At 43.8% G+C, this 18,083-nt stretch overlaps 3 protein-coding genes across 8 annotated transcripts in view; 1 reads left to right on the forward strand and 2 right to left on the reverse strand.

Moving 5' to 3' along the window:
• On the reverse strand, window positions 1-3,757 carry LOC118318808 (DET1- and DDB1-associated protein 1). 2 transcript variants are annotated; one of them, XM_035648811.2, is made up of 5 exons: window positions 3,379-3,757; window positions 2,673-2,753; window positions 2,430-2,481; window positions 2,187-2,248; window positions 1-1,971 (listed from the first exon to the last, which is right to left on the reverse strand). In XM_035648811.2, exons 1-5 carry the CDS (start codon window positions 3,385-3,387, stop codon window positions 1,867-1,869), a joined length of 309 nt encoding a protein of 102 aa, XP_035504704.1. In that variant the 5' UTR covers window positions 3,388-3,757; the 3' UTR covers window positions 1-1,866. The 2 variants fall into 2 exon arrangements, with proteins under 2 accessions (XP_035504704.1, XP_035504703.1); XM_035648810.2 differs by lacking the exon at window positions 3,379-3,757 and adding an exon at window positions 3,044-3,289.
• On the forward strand, window positions 2,971-15,065 carry abhd8b (abhydrolase domain containing 8b). Of its 2 annotated transcripts, none has more exons than XM_035648809.2 (6): window positions 2,971-3,205; window positions 5,595-5,951; window positions 9,174-9,989; window positions 10,778-10,948; window positions 11,065-11,281; window positions 11,643-15,065. In XM_035648809.2, exons 3-6 carry the CDS (start codon window positions 9,193-9,195, stop codon window positions 11,925-11,927), a joined length of 1,470 nt encoding a protein of 489 aa, XP_035504702.2. In that variant the 5' UTR covers window positions 2,971-3,205; window positions 5,595-5,951; window positions 9,174-9,192; the 3' UTR covers window positions 11,928-15,065. The 2 variants fall into 2 exon arrangements, with proteins under 2 accessions (XP_035504702.2, XP_035504701.2); XM_035648808.2 differs by having other exon boundaries at window positions 5,595-5,947.
• ptprc (protein tyrosine phosphatase receptor type C) overlaps window positions 14,379-18,083 on the reverse strand; it is an 18,528-nt gene continuing 14,823 nt past the window's right edge. For all 4 annotated transcript variants that reach the window (XM_035648802.2, XM_035648801.2, XM_035648804.2 and 1 more), the window contains 7 exons: window positions 17,896-17,986; window positions 17,651-17,781; window positions 17,250-17,384; window positions 17,020-17,142; window positions 16,718-16,869; window positions 16,300-16,435; window positions 14,379-15,442 (listed from right to left, as the gene is read on the reverse strand). In XM_035648802.2, the coding sequence (XP_035504695.2) occupies window positions 15,152-15,442; window positions 16,300-16,435; window positions 16,718-16,869; window positions 17,020-17,142; window positions 17,250-17,384; window positions 17,651-17,781; window positions 17,896-17,986 (1,059 nt within the window). In that variant the 3' untranslated portion in view covers window positions 14,379-15,151. The remainder of the gene's footprint in view (window positions 15,443-16,299; window positions 16,436-16,717; window positions 16,870-17,019; window positions 17,143-17,249; window positions 17,385-17,650; window positions 17,782-17,895; window positions 17,987-18,083) is intronic.

Raw genomic sequence — 18,083 nt, forward strand, 5'->3', positions numbered from 1 at the left:
CAGTTTGAATCCAGTTTTATTTCAGCAAAGCTAAAAAGAGCAGGTCCTATCTAACACACATGATGGGGCAAGGCTTAGGGTGTAGTAGAACAGTCTATCAGAGCAGAAGCAGACCGTGGTTGTACGCTTCAATAACAGACGGGGGGTATTTATACGGTAGGTGGGAAGATGACTGTCAACACTGTGCACCCACACTCGCAGCATCAACTGATAAAAGGAGGCTTTAATGTGACTGATGGGCAGTGGTAGGAGCATTTAGGAGGGAAAAAAGAAGCTTTATTCAGTGTTGTAAAGTATGTCACCAATACAAACTGAATCTCTGGTACAAGGCAGGATGGCGGCTGCACTTTGCTGTGCATGCTCATTGTGCATTCTATGGCTGAAAAATATAACACCCTCCCTCCCCCCTTTAAACCCCCATGTGTTCATTTAAGCCTGCTCTCAGTCAAAACCCATGCGGGGCCGTCGTCACGACGACGGGGCAAACAGTACGGCCACCCCAAGCCCTGAGCTAGGGGAGCAAAAGGGTCCGAACCATGATGACAAGGTCGTAAGGCCTCTGGGCTAAAACTTTCCACCCCCTGCTTCAGGAAACTAAGACCCAGGCATCGAAAACATCAGCATGCATGGCGAGGGAACATCCGCTGGCCATGGGGTGATCATCTAATGTATCCACGGGCGTGTATTATTTTACAAAAAGGCAAACACAAAGATATTCCATCTGTTATTGGTGATTATTTACACACAAAATCATGTACTTTCCCTTTTCCATACATTACTATACACATTTTCCTTCACCATCTGTTCCGTTGCCAAGTGGTGCAACTGGAAACCCAACAACACAATCAACATCTTCTTATTTGGATGTGACTTTTTCCTTTTCCATCTTTTGATGAGAGAAAAGCTAAAATGCAAGGCCAAACCCGTTCTTACTAGCGTTGCCTAGCCAGGAGGTGGTGCTAGATGTAAAAAATATTTCTCAGCGACACCAACACATCTATCGTACTGTACAAGCACAAGTCCCAGAATAGAATGAAGATATGCATAATATTCACCATAAACACACATCTAAGGGGAAGAGTTGCTTCTACGTTGTGCTGTTCTTCACAGTGCGTTCTTGGTTCTGTCGATTCAAACAGTGTGGAGAAAGGTTGCAATGCCCCCATGTGGTCGCAGAATGGGCAGTGGAACTGAGAGGGCGGGCACTGCGGCTGGCAGGAAGCTCATTGCCATACGTAAAAAATTAAAAGTTATAATAAAATTAAAACAGTAACAAAATGCCGTCTTTGCACTAATCAGGACAGACTCTCCGGGAGGCAAGAGGCTACACAAGTCAGGTACCAGTTATGAGACTGATTTTTTTAAAGAGTAGTTGTCCGGCTCCTTCTGTCAAGTCCATCTCTGATCTGAAATCTACTCTTTTTCAACTATTCACTCATCTCGCACGTACAGTACAACGCACAATGAACACACAATCACAGCTCAGCATGCATACAAACACATACACGTATTCTAACCCACACAGGGAATAGCCAACATTCATTTTAAGAAACAACAGGTTCCCTCTCTGGTGGCGGCGGCTCTGTTCTGTCCATGTCAGTGACTGACAGTGGCTGCGAGATCTCTTCATGCACTTGAATCGTTACACCATTAGTGGGGCTGCTTTGTCGATAGGAATTTCCCCACATTTTTTATGGCCTCTTCATAAATTGGTCAGGGGAGGCATCCTGCCACAGTGCAGAATGGTCAGAAGTCTTCATTCAGGTGGGATTATCCTTTGTTTTTGTTAGTTTTTATTAGCTATTGTCTGTACACACACCCACGATGCGCACACACACACACACACACACGCGCACACACGCACACTTATGAGTCCTCATTCATCTCTTGGCTATCTGTCCTGGCGATCTTCCTTGGGGGTGCCGGGCTGTCCCCCTCACCTAGTTCCTGTTCTCTTTTCTTTGCTGCATTCTGTTTGACACAAAAGATTACACAGCAGTCAGTACATTTTCACAAACACACACACACACACTTTCTTTATAATAATCATCAAGCTACCAATGATCAATTATCCTTTTATGAGGCTCATAATTAACTTTGACCTTATAAAGACCTAATCAAGAATAATTACTGTCAAATAATGAAGCCGGATAAGTTTGGCCTTGGGTGATTTACTTTAAGCTCACCTTTTTGTCCCACTGCTGATGGAGGTAACGCAGGAGGATGTTGGTTTTCTCTGTTACAATAACTGCAGTGCGAACACAAGGCATCATATTACTAACAGAGTCTCCACAAATTAACTCTAGGAAATACTTGATTTATCAAATACACATAACCACAACAAAAGGCTTCTATTATTAATGATTCTGTATGATGTTTCTGTTTATGATTCAATACTCGGGACAATTCACTGTGATGTTGGCACGTACTCTGTTCAGAGGGGTATTCACGCGTTGGAAGGTAAACAGAAGGCCTTCGATTCTGTAGAATAGGACAGAGAGAAGAGATAATCATTACATCTGCACATTCTCCTGAAGCATTTGTTTGTGTTCTCCTTGTACATGAGGACGAATTTCATTACAATTTATAAACATCATTGTTAGACATCTAATCCACATTCCGTGGGATTACTGACAATCTGAGGAAACGAAAGATCACGAGAGGCTACTCACTGATGCTTTACAAACAGAGTCGGCGTGGAACCGGCTGAAGTTGCTCTTATTGTAGACGGGAAGTCCTTTCAAGAAATCAGCCTGTAGAGGGAAGAGGGAGGGGTTTTACCACATGTCTTTTCTGTTCATCTCGTATGACCTGTGACATCTGTCTCTATCTGCCCCTCCACAGAGACTCCACTTTTAACACACAAGGCTTATCATTCAACCTGTGGGCATTTCATAAGAACAGTGTGTGTGTGTGTGTGTGTGTGTGTGTGTGTGTGTGTGTGTGTGTTTAGAGCTGGTCTTCAGTCGGAGGTGTCCCTGCATGTCGCCTGTGTGGATGCATGATAACACGACAGGGTCGGTGATGCTGGGCGTTCCCTCACCGGAGCGAACCCCAGCTCGCTCGAGGGGCCGGCGGCTCTCTCCCGGTGTCGCCCCCGGTAACCTCTAGGTGGAGGTGATGACATCAGACAGGACTATAAAAGCAACGTGGTTTTTTCCAAAAAGTCCGAGCTGAGCACTGAACGACGCCGGCTCGGCCTCAGGTAAATGACTTCCAACAGGAGGGAGCAGGTGTGTGTGTGTGTGTGTGTGTGTGTGTGTGTGTGTGGCTAGCAGCTAGCCCGCACTTAGCATGCTCGCTTGTTGTCGCGTCTCCTCTGCCGTCGCATCGTAACTAAGGTCGCGTAACAAAGTGTGTCGCGCGTGGATCACGTACCTTCTCCATGATGAGCGCGGACACGTCGGGACGCCGAGCTGTGGACTCGGCCTGCCTGCCTGTCGTCTCGGTCGTGATGGCAGCCGGGCACCAGTGACTTATGTGACGGTTAGCCGCGCGAGCTTAACGGCTAAGTCCACCGAGGCTAACTGTCCTGTCCTGTCGGCTCTTGCTAGGGAACAAAACGACGACCTTCACGCACGAGTTGTTGTTTCCATTCTAGATCCCAGTGTCCATGAACAAAAAAAAAACGGAAACCACAACCAGGACAATATCACGAGCTGTCAAGACATGAGTTAGCGAAGCTAGTTAACACAGGACTCCTTCAGCTAGCATGGCGGTAGCGACGCTTCCGTAGCCCCGCCCTGGGTGCGCCCATTGGTCCACCCTCGAGCCCACGTGATAGTGTCTTGACCAGATAGCCAATCATTGAACAGATTCATACGCTCGGTAAATGACTAGTTGACCGGTTCTGCACACGATGAGCTCCATTATTTAAAAAAAAAAGAAATTCAACAGTTCAGCAGAAAAAATGTTTCAGGGCATTTTCCTACGTGTACCGATCTGTACACAGTGAACTCCATGGTGAAGTTATAAAGTTTACAGAACCACGAAGGCATGATGTTCTTTTTTCCCATTTGTATTTGTATGTAGATTAATTAAATAATGACACACCAATCAAATAGTTTAAACCTAGAGATCCACTAAAATTAAGACATATTAGAGTAGATTGCATTTCAAAATGTGTAGTTTTAAGGATCCCCTCCAGTTTTAATAAGAATAAAAATAAATAATTATATTTTTCCTCAAAAGATCAATTACTAAAATAATAAAATTACGCTTACATGAGAAAAGAATCCAGGATCTATGAACTGGCAGTTATTGTTGATTTCAAAAGTTCAAAGGCAAGCTTCTACATCTCACTTGTGTTATTGGATCAGGACTGGCATTCAAACTAGCTGCGAGGTCATAAAACATGTTTGCAAATACACACAATAAAGATTATTGGATTCCCTTTCACCAGATGAATGTGAAAACAATGTTCAGTTGTCAAACTCTGCAAGTATATTATTCTGCAATTTGAAGGTCAATAATCTAAGTCACTAGACAACAAGCAAAACATATGGCTTGAAAACTGCAACAATGCTTTTGTCCTTTTTTTGTGACTACTCTGATTTGATATTCTTTGTTAATTCTTATTGTTTTATACCGAGGTATATGGTCTTTTGAGCTATTTTTGCTCGAGCACAGTATTACTGATATCAGTGTCCATATTTTGTGACATCACAGTATCTAAAGATAGACTTTTGAATGAATCTTAGTGTGTTACAGCTGGAGGGAGTCCTAAATAACTCAGTAATTGGCTTGGTGGTTTAACTGGGTGTCGATTTCTGTGGTCTCCTCTCACATCAATCTGGCACCTGTATCCCTGGAGTCCTAACAAGTAGTTACCTAGCAACAACAGCCATGGCAACTGCCACAGCACCAGTTGAGATGCTGGAGAATGGCATGCAGTTAACACAGTTTGTGCAAGATTCGGGTAAAAGAGATTATAGACTTTTTCTAATTCAAAATTATAGGGAGGAGATTTTTTTTCCCCCTCACTACTGACCACAACTTTTTCCAACCAATGTATCAAAATAAAGCAGACTTAGTACGTTTTGAAAAAATGAAACAAGTAAAACTACAAATAGAAACGTTTTCAAGTGTACGAGTGTGGAAGCATGAAATGGAAGAAAAACACTGTTGGAAGAAAAGAAGCTATTAAGATTATGAACCAGATCCAATCCAAAAGGAAAAACTGGTGACCTTTTTTTTTTTTTACAGCCTGACACCCCAACAGTTATTCATATTAATGGCTCACAAGTAAAACTACTTCTTAACCATTCATTGCATTTCAAAAACTATTTATAAATGTTGCCTAATCAGCAAGTGTATAGTGCCGAATAGGCAAACAAACCAACCAGATTTGAAGGGACATATAGTGTCTTTCAACTTGATCTGTTGGTGAGGCCCTGCAGGAAAAAAGAACCTCAGCTCATAAGGTTTATGCATCCACATCAAGCCAGTGGTATCATTGGTGGATCTGGCAGAATTATCATTTAATATATAAATGTGGGGCCACCACGTGATCAGATTCGATCATCAGAACAGATTAGTGAACTCTCTCTCTCTCTCTCTCTCTCTCTCTCTCTCTCACACACACACACACACAGGACCAGGAGGCTGCGGAGCTTCAGTCGCACCTACAACTGATGCATTTAAATCAACCTGACATCCCGCCGAGCCTCGGTGCGTCTCCGGTCTCCGGACGCACTCCAACGTCTCCAATGTCCCCGCATGGAAGTGTGAAGACACGCAGGGTCATGCAGCTACACGGATCTCCTCGTTTGAACCACAGAAAGATGAGTGGCGGCCTGAAAGTGGCCGCCACGTGGAGCCTATGGACAACAGAATCCAGATAAATTAGATTATTGGATTGGCTGCCACAGATTAGAGCTCCTTCGCTCCCTCGGTGCCTCGTAGGAAAATCGCGTAATTTACGCGGAGTTTTCGGGAAATTCAGGAGGTAGGTAGGTGTTTATTTCACTTTATCACCCCGTGTTCTGGTTGATTCCTGTGCTGTGGTGGTTTTGATCCGGACACCCTACTCATTTTGGCTGCACACATGAAGTAGGTCGCTTTATAAATGATGCTGTTTTCTACCAGGTTGTTTAACGTGTTTGTTGCATGGACCAGAAGGGCATGCTTTTGAAATAAAAAAACAAAACCGTCTGGCACTTGCCTCCTTTGCTTCACCAGACAGTGAGAGGAGTGTTCAACTCGCGAGTGTTAGAATCATTGGGGGCCATTGGCTTTACTTTCTTTTCTTTTACTTATCCTTTTCGTTTTTACCAGGTAAACACAAAGCCCTCTCCTTCATTTTTACTTTTGCTCTAATTATCATCTTAGCTACATGTTAGATACACATATCCATTACAATCCATTCAATCTTGCAGAACCTTTTGCATACAAGTCAGAAGAATAAAAAATATAGACTTGAAAATAGGTTTATTTTTGAATACATCCCTTTACTCTAATCCTCCTCTGACACGATGCAGCTTCCTCATGAACCTGCACATGCTGTGTTTTTCATTTGTTCTGTCCAGAATTATTTGTCTTCATGCAAAGCCACATCCAGATAGCGATGATTTGATGATGACGACTTTTCATGCAAAGAAAGTCCACGACAAGGATTCTTTAAAAGGGAAAACAGACTTATTTCACAAAGTCATTTGAGTGAGCCGTGAACCGAGAGCACTGTATGGTTGTTTCTAATCTGACAGTCTGCTCCTTTCTTGGCAGCAGGGTGATTGTGTCTGTAATGTGTAAATCGTTATGTAACAGCCTCCATGCAGCCACTGGCAACTGGGGCCATGTAGGGACTGCAACAGGAAGCCAACGCTGTTTCCACACATATCATTTTATTAAATTTGAACAGTTGGAATATGATCACTTTTTGTTTGAGTTGGAATCGAGTGGGACACACTTGGCTCTCCCTCATCACTCTCCAATGAGGCAGACAGATGAAACACTGGTATAAAGTACTAGTACTTTATGAGGTGGTAATGAAGATCTGTCCCGGGTTTGGGGCCCGTCCAGTCTAGTGTGTATTCTGAATTTTTTAATGTTGGGGTTTGACAATCCTATCACAGATCAGCTGAAAGAAAGTCTCTGTGTATTTTACCCAACTAAGAGACGCAATATTACAAGTGGGACAAGGATTCGGTTGCCTACTCTCAGACCCAGTTTGTGCGAGGATGTTCCCTTTTATGTTGCCATGTTGAAGAGTCTTTTGCTCTGTGATTTGCCAGCTTGCTTATTAAATAATATATGCAGCTTAGATGGGGAAAATATGAGACTGCAAAACTGGGTGCTGAAAACATTCATGGCAAGACAGAATCTTATCATGCAACGAGTGGATGTGGGTAATGTAGCACTTGGATGGATGGATGGATAGACAGTTTTTAGGGGTAGACAAAGTGCATAGATTTGTTGAGACCACAATAGTAAAACATATATATTTTCACATGTCAGTGTTTGAATTGAAAGGAACTCTATGAATCATAGTGTCACTAACTAAAAAAAAGATGTAACAGTCTCACCTTGTGTCTGGATAATGGATGTCTTTTTGTCGTGGAAACAACATTGTTGTCCCCCGTGATATCAAAATGGCCTGCTCAGCTCAGCCTGCTTCAGTCAGTGCACATCTCTTCGCCGTTTGGCTAGAGCATGTGCAGGTAGAAGCAACAAAGGGCGTGAGAATGGCCAGCAAAGCAGGAATGCTGCATTACATTGTGTCTGTCTGTATAACCCCAAGATGAGAGCGGCGGCCGATGAGCTGCAGGTGCAAAGAAAGATGCAACAAAGCACACACAGCGTGAAACCATACAGTTGCCATACGGTGTCACTGTTTTGAACAAGAGATGGACAGATTGTGTTGTGAAGACGGAGAGTATAATCCCCTCCAGCAGGGAGGAAGGTTGGTTAATACCTTAGACCAGCAGAGACTTTCAGACCCTGTTTACTGATAGTGGTTGAAGGGTAATCATTAAACCCTTATTCTGTGATGTCAACCCTCCTCTATTCTTCAACATATATCTATCTCCGTAAAATGTACCGCAAAATGCCGCTGGACGTTCTCTGGTTTTGACTGACAGCATGCCGGTGCGTGCGCCGCTGCAGGGTGATCACATGGTGGGCAGCTTGAACTCGGAGAGCTACAGTATTACTGTCCCCGTCTATTAATACCCCCCAAAGGCCGCGCAGGGGGTAGATACTGCTCAGGGTTTCGATTGTGGAGACACAAGAACTTGTTTACCTCTTGGAGTGGTACATTTAAGGTTCTCGCTAACAAAACACAAGACACGCTGAACATAAAGTTTACTAAGCAAGCTCATCTACCTGTCAACTAACATATTCATAAATTCCGATAGCTATTACTACATATATTCTACATTTGTAGTGATCATATCTGACAAAGCACTGTATGTGTATTTGTTAAAATTGTTTGCCGTTTGTCCTGTCCTCTCTTTTCTTTAACCTGATTCACCTTTTAAAATACATTGGCTTCCTTCTGGTATAAGACATTCAAGGTTCATTTTGAACATCACAAGTATTAAATAGACATGTTTTCATATTCCCGATAAGCCAGAATTGGCCAATAATTACATCAATTTAAACCATTAGCGATACCGCTTGTCCTCTGAGGGTTGTGAGGTGTTATTCTGTGAGCGGGGGGTTCACGCCGGACTGGTCACCAGTTCATCACAGGGCTGACATATAGAGACCAACAACCATTCACATTGTCTTTGGACTGTGGATGGAAGCCAGAGGACCGGAACCCACACAGGCTCATGGGGAGAAAATGCAACCACCACACAGAAAAGCCCCGTCAGCAGGTTCAAGCCCAGAACCTTCTGGCTTGAGGCAACAGTGCAAACCACTGGACCACTGTGCCGCCCGCAATAACAATAACAGTACACTAAGTTATCACAAGTTAACACAGTATTTGTTAGTGGGGTTCAAATAGAAAATAACACTTCATCTTATCTTTTGAGGCTCCTTATGTTGCCAAAGTTAATAATGACCAGTATAGTTTGGTGTGGTGTAGTTCATCTAGATTTTTAAGCCCAACAAGAGGTATTTTGCTAGTTTTCTTTATCGTCTATATAGATTTTAGATATATAGAGTTCTTACCTGTAATCATGGTTCATTTTAAGTTGATGTGTCTTTGTGTTTTTATATGCATGTAGTCCCTCCAGACTGGCGGCCATGCTGACCAGCCTAATGGAAGGTCTTCTCTGCTGCCTGACCACAAAGTCTGCCAACGTGGTGGTTCCTGTCGAAACCTCGGAACCTGCGGATGGCTATGAGTTTGTAGAGGTGAAACCGGGCCGCGTCCTGCGGGTTCGACATGTCATCCCTGACCGGCCGGTGGTGGAGGAACCCACTGCGCAGGGTGGGAGTGTCAGCTGCAAACGAAAGATCACAGTGTACCGTAACGGACAGCTTTTCATCGAGAACCTGGGCGAGGCAGCAAGTGCAAAGCGGAAAAACGGCGAGAATGGCAAGACGGATGATAACAACGCTGCGGAGGTAGAACCTGCAGACTGTGCTAACTGCTCAACGCCCGTCAGCGTCCCCGAGGCCAGGTCAGACGCCATCACAGCCGGAAACAACGGTGCATCGGAAACGGGAGTAAGAGTAGGGTCACCTGCTGCTGAACAGACTGACCAGCTACAGCAACCCAGGATGCGCCGGCGGAAGCCCAAGCGCACTGTGGTGATCGACTGTGAGAGGAAGATTTCAGCCTGTAAAGAGACGCATCCGGACGTGGCTCTGTTTTTCGTCCACGGAGTGGGAGGCTCGCTGGACATCTGGGGCAGCCAGTTGGACTTCTTCTCTCGCCTGGGCTACGAGGTGATCGCCCCGGACCTGGCGGGTCACGGGGCCAGCTCGGCACCACAGATCGCTGCAGCGTACACTTTCTATGCCCTGGCTGAGGATGTGAGACTAATCTTCAAGCGATATGCCCGGAAGAGGAATATTCTCATAGGACATTCTTATGGGTAAATTTTAAGATCACAACATTCACATGAAACACAGAAAGAGGGCATCCAGGAGGCTTCAGGAGATGTTTTCAACAAAAGTGGTTAAATATCACGTTGACTTCTAAAAAAATCTTCAGTCAAAAGGTTTTTCTTTTTCTACAAAGACAAAAATCAGCTTTTTGGTTCCCTTTCTAATGTAAATGTTGGTCCCGCGGTATTTAGAAGTATGATAAGCCTGGAAAGGAAATGTTAGCATAGCAGGATTTCTCATTTGTCTCTATTCACTGATTGAAAAAGAATATATTACACCAACTAATAGTCCTTTAACAAATGTTTTGACAAAATTAATTAACAGCAGTATTGATCTGTTTTTTAAAAATATTTCTCTCATTTAGTTAAAAAAAAAAAAAGCTCAAACATTTACTGGTTTTAGCCCTTTAAATAAGCATTTGCTACTTATTTTTAATTGTATTTAATTGTAAATCAACTATCATCAGACTTAGTACAATTAAAAATAACGTGTACCTTCACAGAGGCTGTGATAACCATTGTTAATAACTTTCTGTTGAGAAAGATTTATCACAGTAACTAATAATTAGATAACTTTTATTTGCATTTCCTGTTGCATCTATTTGTTATTCTGTTAATACAGTAGTTTCATTTCTTCTGTAGATTAAATAAACAATCTACACTATTCACCAGATACATCACTCCCAACATATTTTCTAGATCTACTTAAAAGTCCCAAAGGACGGAACAAATGCCAGCCTATTCTGTAACCAGCCGTCTGTTCTTCCCTACTATAGTGTGTCGTTCTGCACGTTCCTGGCCCACGAGTATCCGGAACAGATCCACAAGATGGTGATGATCAACGGAGGTGGTCCCACAGCTTTGGAGCCCAGCCTCTGCTCCATCTTCAACCTGCCCACCTGTGTGCTCCACTGTCTCTCCCCGCTGCTAGCCTGGAGCTTTCTCAAGTAAGACAGACAGTAACAGAGGCACAGAAAAAAACTTGTTTTTATTTCCCCCACAGTTTGATGTTTTCAGCAAAATGTGTACTTCAGGTGAATCTCCGCTGCTCTGCCCCCTCCAGGGCTGGCTTCGCTCGGCAGGGTGCCAAGGAGAAGCAGCTGCTGAAAGAGAGCAATGCCTTCAACGTGTCGTCCTTTGTGCTGCGTGCCATGATGAGCGGGCAGTACTGGCCCGAGGGGGACGAGGTCTACCACGCTGAGCTCACAGTGCCCACCCTGCTGGTGCACGGCATGCACGACAAGTTTGTTCCCGTTGAAGAAGATCAGCGCATGGCAGAGGTGAAGGGGCAACTTTAACCCTCCCTAAGTTCAGGGTCCAAACTGGGAAACTGACCCACTACAGACCCAACTGACATGGAATGAGGCAAACGTTTGATTAAAGTGCAGTACACGTAAAGAAGCAGAAGGTTTTACGAGAATTAAAATCAAATATTTGTACAAATATTCCAGGTTCTTCAGTGTATGTCTGAAATACATCTTGGAACTTAATTCCCTCCTGCTACATTAGTAACTCTGCGGCATTATGAATTGCTGCAGGAAAATCAGAGATGTGGGCAGCGATTCTGAGGTCTGGGACTAGTCTAGTGCTTGTGGTGGGTTTTGTTGATGACTCCAACATCTAACTTCTTTTTGTTGTCAGATCCTCCTAATGGCCTTCCTGAAGTTGCTGGAGGATGGCAGTCACATGATCATGATGGAGTGTCCCGAGGTTGTCAACACACTCCTGCATGAGTTTTTCCTCTGGGAGCCTGCCTCCTCTCCAGCCCCAAAGAAAGAGTCCAAAACGCGCCCAGAGACCGCCAAAGCCCCCGCTGACAACGCCAAGGCGTCGTCCGAGCCCGTCAAGGCCCGGCCGGCAACTGCCAGGCAGACCTCATCAAACGTCGGTACAGAGGAGAATCCACACAGCAAGGCCAAAAACTGACTGGAGATTAAAGGCTGACTCGGATCAAAGATGAAACTTCCACCGGCTGTTTCACTAAATCATGGCTGGCAGTGCTCTTTGTAAGTCCTGGGAAACGGAGCTGGTTGGAGCTGTTGAGCCCGATGATGAGCCAAAAGAGCCAATTCAGCTGAAACGGTCCAGCTAAAGACGGACCTAATGGAAGTGGGACACGACAAGAGACTTCAAATGTGATTCCAGTCATGTCAGCCGAAGGTCGGAGGAAGGGGAGCTTTCTTTGTAGCGAGACAACAATGGTCCATTCTCCAGCTCACAGCTCCCTGTCCTACACACAGTCATGTGAGGTGATGATGTCAGGGAAGGCGGAGGAAGAGTAGTAGCAGACAGCCATGATGGCAAGAGGGGGGAAATGAACAGTTGATGCAGAAAAGGTGGTCAAAGTTAACTTCTGTGGACAGATCAAAAAGTGTCACCTGCTACACAGACAGGTACATTTTTGAAAGGATATTGGTTGAAGGCCTGGTCGGACTTTTGCCATTCCAAAGCAAAGCAAAACAATTGGTTTGTGTGAAACATGCATCTGTCTGACTGCCTGGAAAGCAACAGCAGGATCTAAACCTTATTGAACTATAGCTGGATGGTTTTCTTGAGGTTTGATATAGAATAGTGACCCGTAGCTAGCTGTGAACTGTCTACCTGTGTGTGTGTGTGTGTGTGTGTGTGTGTGTGTGTGTGTGTGTGTGATTTTCATGGCATTGTAAATTGGAAACCTCACCTGTTCAAGATATGAGAGATTTTTAATTTTTTTGTCATACACAAAATGCAACTAAAAGCCGACGCAAAGATATTAATTGATTTCATGTGAATGTGTTGCATTTTTTGATCTCCTAGAACTGAGCCACATTGTTATTGTTGCACCGTAGCTCGGGGATTTGCGCAACCACTTCTGGTAACAAGAACTCAGGAGAAGGGTGTTTTGTGGCCGGTGGCGTTTGTTGACGTGTCGAGGACAGAAGAAGTGAAAGTAAATCTGCTGCTTCCTAGAATTCAGGGATATTCGTGTGTTATGTGTGTCAGTCCAGTGTTCCCCTTCTAAATTTTGCAACGAATCGCGATGCTGTATGGATGGAAAGGACCAAATATTTTTGCACTTGACAGTCAAGCTGTGCCGAAGTGTCCTTGGGCGAGACACTCAACTTATTTAGTGCACTAGGTAAACCTCTGTGTTGTATGAGTGAATGTGACTTGTGTGGTAGAAAAGTGCTATATGAATGCAGTTAATTTTACATAAACTGCAACCAAGATGACACCACACTACAGTGTGTATGAAAACACTCACTATGTTTATCAGGAAGCTGCATGCTGTAGCGTTTTTGATTATATTGATTATAATCCCCATCACAACAAAACTTGTTTTAATGGTTCTTATAGTTCACGCAGAACACATTTTGTATGCAGCATTTAAATGTTTTATTAATAATAATTCATAAACCCTTGTGTAGTTCTGGATAAGTGTCTGTGCTCGGAATTTTATGTAATTATTTTGGAATTGATAATCGTTTGAAACTTAAACTGCATTGATCCTTATTATTTTTACCTTGAGGAGTTACCTTGATTAGTATGAAAACTGTATTTTGACACGTCTAAGTATTCTTGAGTCTGAGCTTTTGCAGGTCAAGAGTTAGGCTGAGGGTAAGTGTTGATTTGACATAACACTGGATCTATCTACAGTTTATTGTGAACACGTGTGCTGCATCTCCACAGTCAGTCAGCTTAAGGAAGCTGTTAAACCTGCTCCGACTGTTTTTCCATCAGCTGCCACGTTCTTAGCATGTCCATAGTTCAGGTATTTATAATGTTCTGAGCCTCTAACAGAGAGAGCTCGGACGGTGCAGATGAAGCACTGATGTCATTGGATTTGATATTTTTTTATACATAGAGTATACTTTTTTATACATTGCACTTAGATTTGTGAGAGCATATCAAAGATGCAGCTCTGATCAGAGAGATGTAATAGGCTGTCTCCTGAGCTGAAGAAAAAGAAAACTGTAAGCTTGTGTTTCTTATATTTTGTAACTGTTTGCCTTCGATATTGATGCAGAAACATCTTTCTTGACATTCACAGAGATTTGACTGAAGATTCAAATCTAGTGTAGTCGTCGTATTATAAAAAATATGTATATTTTAAATATCTTAGGACAAAGAACACATGCGTCCGCCTTACAGCCCCTGAAAACTTTGTTGCAGGTTTTCATGATTTTTCTCTGACCATTAATGTTCATAAATAAATAAGCAGCAATTTAAGTTATAGTTGAGGAAAATAAAAAGGGCGTGTTAACACTGAACACTTTTTGGAGCATTTCTGAGATGCGCTGGGTTTAAACAATGTAAATCCAGCCGATTAAAATTAATCTATAATGAAAAACAAAACTTTAAAATGACAAAGGTAAATTAGTAAGTACTCTGCATAAATACTTTCCTTATTGTAAGTCTCCTTTAATCACATTTTGCAGTGTCGCATGAACAATTTAAACTTAATTATTTTATAATACCAATGTATAAATGAAGAGTGTAGCATCTGTTTATTTAGCAAGAAGACCAATACTTAAACTTACTCCAACTATGAATGCAGTTATAGTGAGATATAAAACAACAACTTACCTACTGTAGCTTCTGCATATTTAAAAAATGTAGCTCTTATATCTCTCAACATGCAGTAAATCCAAGGCTGCTAGTTTGATGACAGCATTTCTAGAGAAACTTTACTCCCAGAGATTATTTGTATGGAGGCTGCTAGTTTGATGACAGCATTTCTAGAGAAACGTTGCTCCCAGAGATTATTTGTACGGAAGCCGAGAACGGTCGTGCTTCCAGATCTTTTTATAATACCGTTATCTCCAAATGATGAGTTATTATCTCGTTATAACGAATTATTATCTCGAGATAACAAGGCTCTTGCAATTGTAATTGCAGGCACGGCCGTTCTCGGCTTCCGTATATTTGCATCCTTACACAAAATCTACTAAAATATTTATAAATTAGAATCTTTTCTTTCTTTAGAAATTGACAATAAAACATTTGATCTTCTTTTTTTTCTTTCTTTCTTTTTAAACATGTCTCAATCCGAACCACAATTGTATAAAAGCTTTACAATGTTTATACATTCTTGAAGAAATTAAAATGGAAGCATTCAACTGAAGCACATATCCCCACAGAAAGAGGCACAGCCATGTCTGCCCCCGCCCTCAGACCTCCAGAGGGACACTGGGCCCGTTGATGCTGGTGTCCTCCATCGACTGTGTGGGCCGGCTGGACTCTTTTTCAGCCTCCTCCTTTTGGGCTCCGTCAGCCGCCACACGGGAGCCCTCTGCCGCCCCTTGCTGGTCGCTGCTGCCAGTGGCCCCTGGCCGCTCAGCAGCTTTGGTTTCATTGACAATGTCGAGGGAGTCAGCAGCAGAGGCCTGGACTGCTTTCACTTCCCCGTTCTGGACCGGGAAGGCCCCGTCCACAGTGTCGTACAGGAACTGGTACTGCTCCTGAGAGAGAGACACACGCTCAGAGGATTAACATGCAGCACTTGATTGTGGAGTCTAATGAGAGTAACACTTGCTTTTGTGGACAACGCTCACAGATTTGTGGCCAAAAAACCCCTGATACTCTACAGCTGATTCCTCTGCGACATAGACCATGAAGATGAAGATGAAGACGGACACAGTAGTTTCATTTGAGTAAATCACACATTCACCGTCGTGCGGCTCTAAGCTCAATAAGCCATAACTTTGCTGCCTAAAAAAGAAAAAGAAATGCTATTTACTCCTGCGTGAGCAACAGTTGCTGAACACCACACTGCCCAGCTGATTTACAAAAGGATTTACAACATATTAAGCTGATTTTAAAATGAATAGTGTAAATTCATTCCCCCCACATCTTCAGAAGAAATGTATGGGCTTGGATCTGAGAGCCAAAGACAAGGCGGGGAAGTCAGAGGGTTCTGGAAGATGGCTGTTGGTTTTGTTCCTTCTATGGGATTTGGTGAGAGTAACAGAAATATAGAATATCATCTGCCTTTTTCTTTTAATTCTTCAAAAACAGTATTATGAGCAAAGCTTCACAGTGAGGTAGAGTGATGCTTATGTATGGCTCTGATGGTGATGTAAAATTACATTAACAACGTGCTAAAAAGCGTTTTTTAACCTTTATCGGTGGCTACAAACTGCCACAAATGGCCCAAAGAAAGTCCTCTCATCTAGTAACGACAGGCTTAGCAGAACATTGTCTACTCATCATTAACTTAAGTGCTATAACACGTTTCACTCTGAGTGGTGTTGGACGTTAAAACAATAAGAAATCCTGTGTGCTGACAGGGTTTAGATACGGAGTGCCTCTTTCTCACCAGGCTGGAGAGCACGTTCTGTCTCTCCTTGCGTACGGTTTTCACCACCTGGAAAACATCCACCAGCTTCTCAGTCTTGGCGCTGTCCAGCACGTTCCACAGGGCACAGAAGAGCCCCGTACGGGACGAGCCATCGCTGAGGAGAGGGAGAACACAAACTCGTGAGATTTCTCCCACGTGTCCCTCTAGCCGCACTTCTCACAGAATGCAGCATATATCTAACATACAGGGCCTGTGCTTATCAAACTGCTGCCAGGGTCATTTGACTTTAGACCGCAGAACATTCTTTCCTATTCCAATTTGGTTTTCTTTTTTTTCTTTTTTCTTCCAAAAGATATTACAGATGCAAACGTGTTCTTTCTTATGGAACAACTGGACATTGTTGTAGTACAGATGTCGGGATGTGAAGTTGTCTTACTTGCAGTGGACCACGATGGTCTGTGATTTGCCGCTGCCACCGCTGCCCTTGATCTCCTTGATCATGTCCGTGAGATCCTGAGGCGTCTCCGGCAGCTCCCCGTTCACCCACTTCAGGAACTGGAAGTGTTGCACCCGCCGACTCTCTTTCCTCTGTTGGACAGAAGTGGTGTTGGGTTTTAAGCCGCTTGTGGTGTCGAAATGACCTGCCGCCTCACATTAGCGGGCTGACGCACTGAGAAACGTGGAGCCACAGCAGACTTTGTTACAGCCACGGAGTGTGTGTGTGTGTGTGTGCGTTACCTTGACGTGACGGATCAGCATGTTGCGGCTGACGAAAGTTGGGGTGATGTCTGTGCTTGCAACTTCCACCTCAAAGTCCCCAAATGTCTTCATGTCTTGGTCCCAATACACAGAGTCAGACTCCTGCGGACACAAGGACGCAGTTTGCCTCGTGCTCTTGTGTGTACAAAGAGAATATAATGTGTATGCTATGTATGTAGGCATATATGTGCATGGTGCACGGCGCTGACCTTGTCCCCCTCGCTGCCGTCTGAGAGCATGACGATGGTGGACGCTCTCTTCTGGTAAACCATCAACCAGAAGTCGCCCATGGTGGTCGGCAGTGGAGTCTGTGCTGCGATGAGGGCGCGTGGGCCCCAGTATCCCTGTGTGGGCAAGACAACACCATCCATCTATCGTTGTGCATCGTCCAGACAAACAAGACGCGATGAATATGGACCTGCTTCGCACCTCAACGAACCGCATAGAAAAGTTGGAAACGTATCTAGAGTTAACGTGGTAACACCTGCCACAACGGGAAAGATGATAACAGAGCCGCAGGGTTTGCTTATTTTTGTCCCGGCGTCCAGGTCAGTTTTATGCGGAAACGGGTCACACAGAAAGAATGGAAAGGGTCATTAAAATAGCGTACGTTGATGTGGGAGGCATTGATGTATATGGCGGACTCCTCATCCTCTTCATCTGAGGATTCTTCCTCGTCCTCCTCATCAGCGTCACTGTCACATCCTTCGTCGAGCCTCAGCAACACTCGGTTGTAGTCATCTGAGGGTGGCAGGTTTGTTACAGTGTGTGACGACGCGAGGGGAGTTACATTTACTCTGGTTGCTACTCTGCCGTTTAAAGTGTCATTTGTCCCCGAGTGGAGATGATACTCACATGGGATGACCGATGAAGAGCGATTCTTCTCCTTGTTTTCCTCTGTGAGCCCTGTGTTGAACTGTCTCCAGTTTCTATAGGTCGGGAGTCTCTGAATCGCAGGAAATTAAAAAGTACAAGAGTATTTTAAAGGGATCAGAAACATTTAGAATGACGACAAGGGATGTTTTAGGTGATTTACACTTTTG

The sequence above is a fragment of the Scophthalmus maximus genome, chromosome 13 (assembly GCF_022379125.1).
Source record: "Scophthalmus maximus strain ysfricsl-2021 chromosome 13, ASM2237912v1, whole genome shotgun sequence".
NCBI classification, from domain to species: domain Eukaryota; kingdom Metazoa; phylum Chordata; class Actinopteri; order Pleuronectiformes; family Scophthalmidae; genus Scophthalmus; species Scophthalmus maximus.

Coding starts and splice junctions, on each gene's coding strand:
- abhd8b (XM_035648809.2), top strand. CDS start 9,193: ATGCTGACCAGCCTAATGGAAGGTCTTCTCTGCTGCCTGACCACAAAG. Junction 9,990..10,777: donor CTCATAGGACATTCTTATGG/GTAAATTTTAAG, acceptor TCCCTACTATAG/TGTGTCGTTCTGCACGTTCC. Junction 10,949..11,064: donor CTAGCCTGGAGCTTTCTCAA/GTAAGACAGACA, acceptor TGCCCCCTCCAG/GGCTGGCTTCGCTCGGCAGG.
- LOC118318808 (XM_035648810.2), bottom strand. CDS start 3,127: ATGTCATCACCTCCACCTAGAGGTTACCGGGGGCGACACCGGGAGAGA. Junction 2,754..3,043: donor GCGAGCTGGGGTTCGCTCCG/GTGAGGGAACGC, acceptor TTCCCTCTACAG/GCTGATTTCTTGAAAGGACT. Junction 2,249..2,429: donor TGAATACCCCTCTGAACAGA/GTACGTGCCAAC, acceptor TTCGCACTGCAG/TTATTGTAACAGAGAAAACC.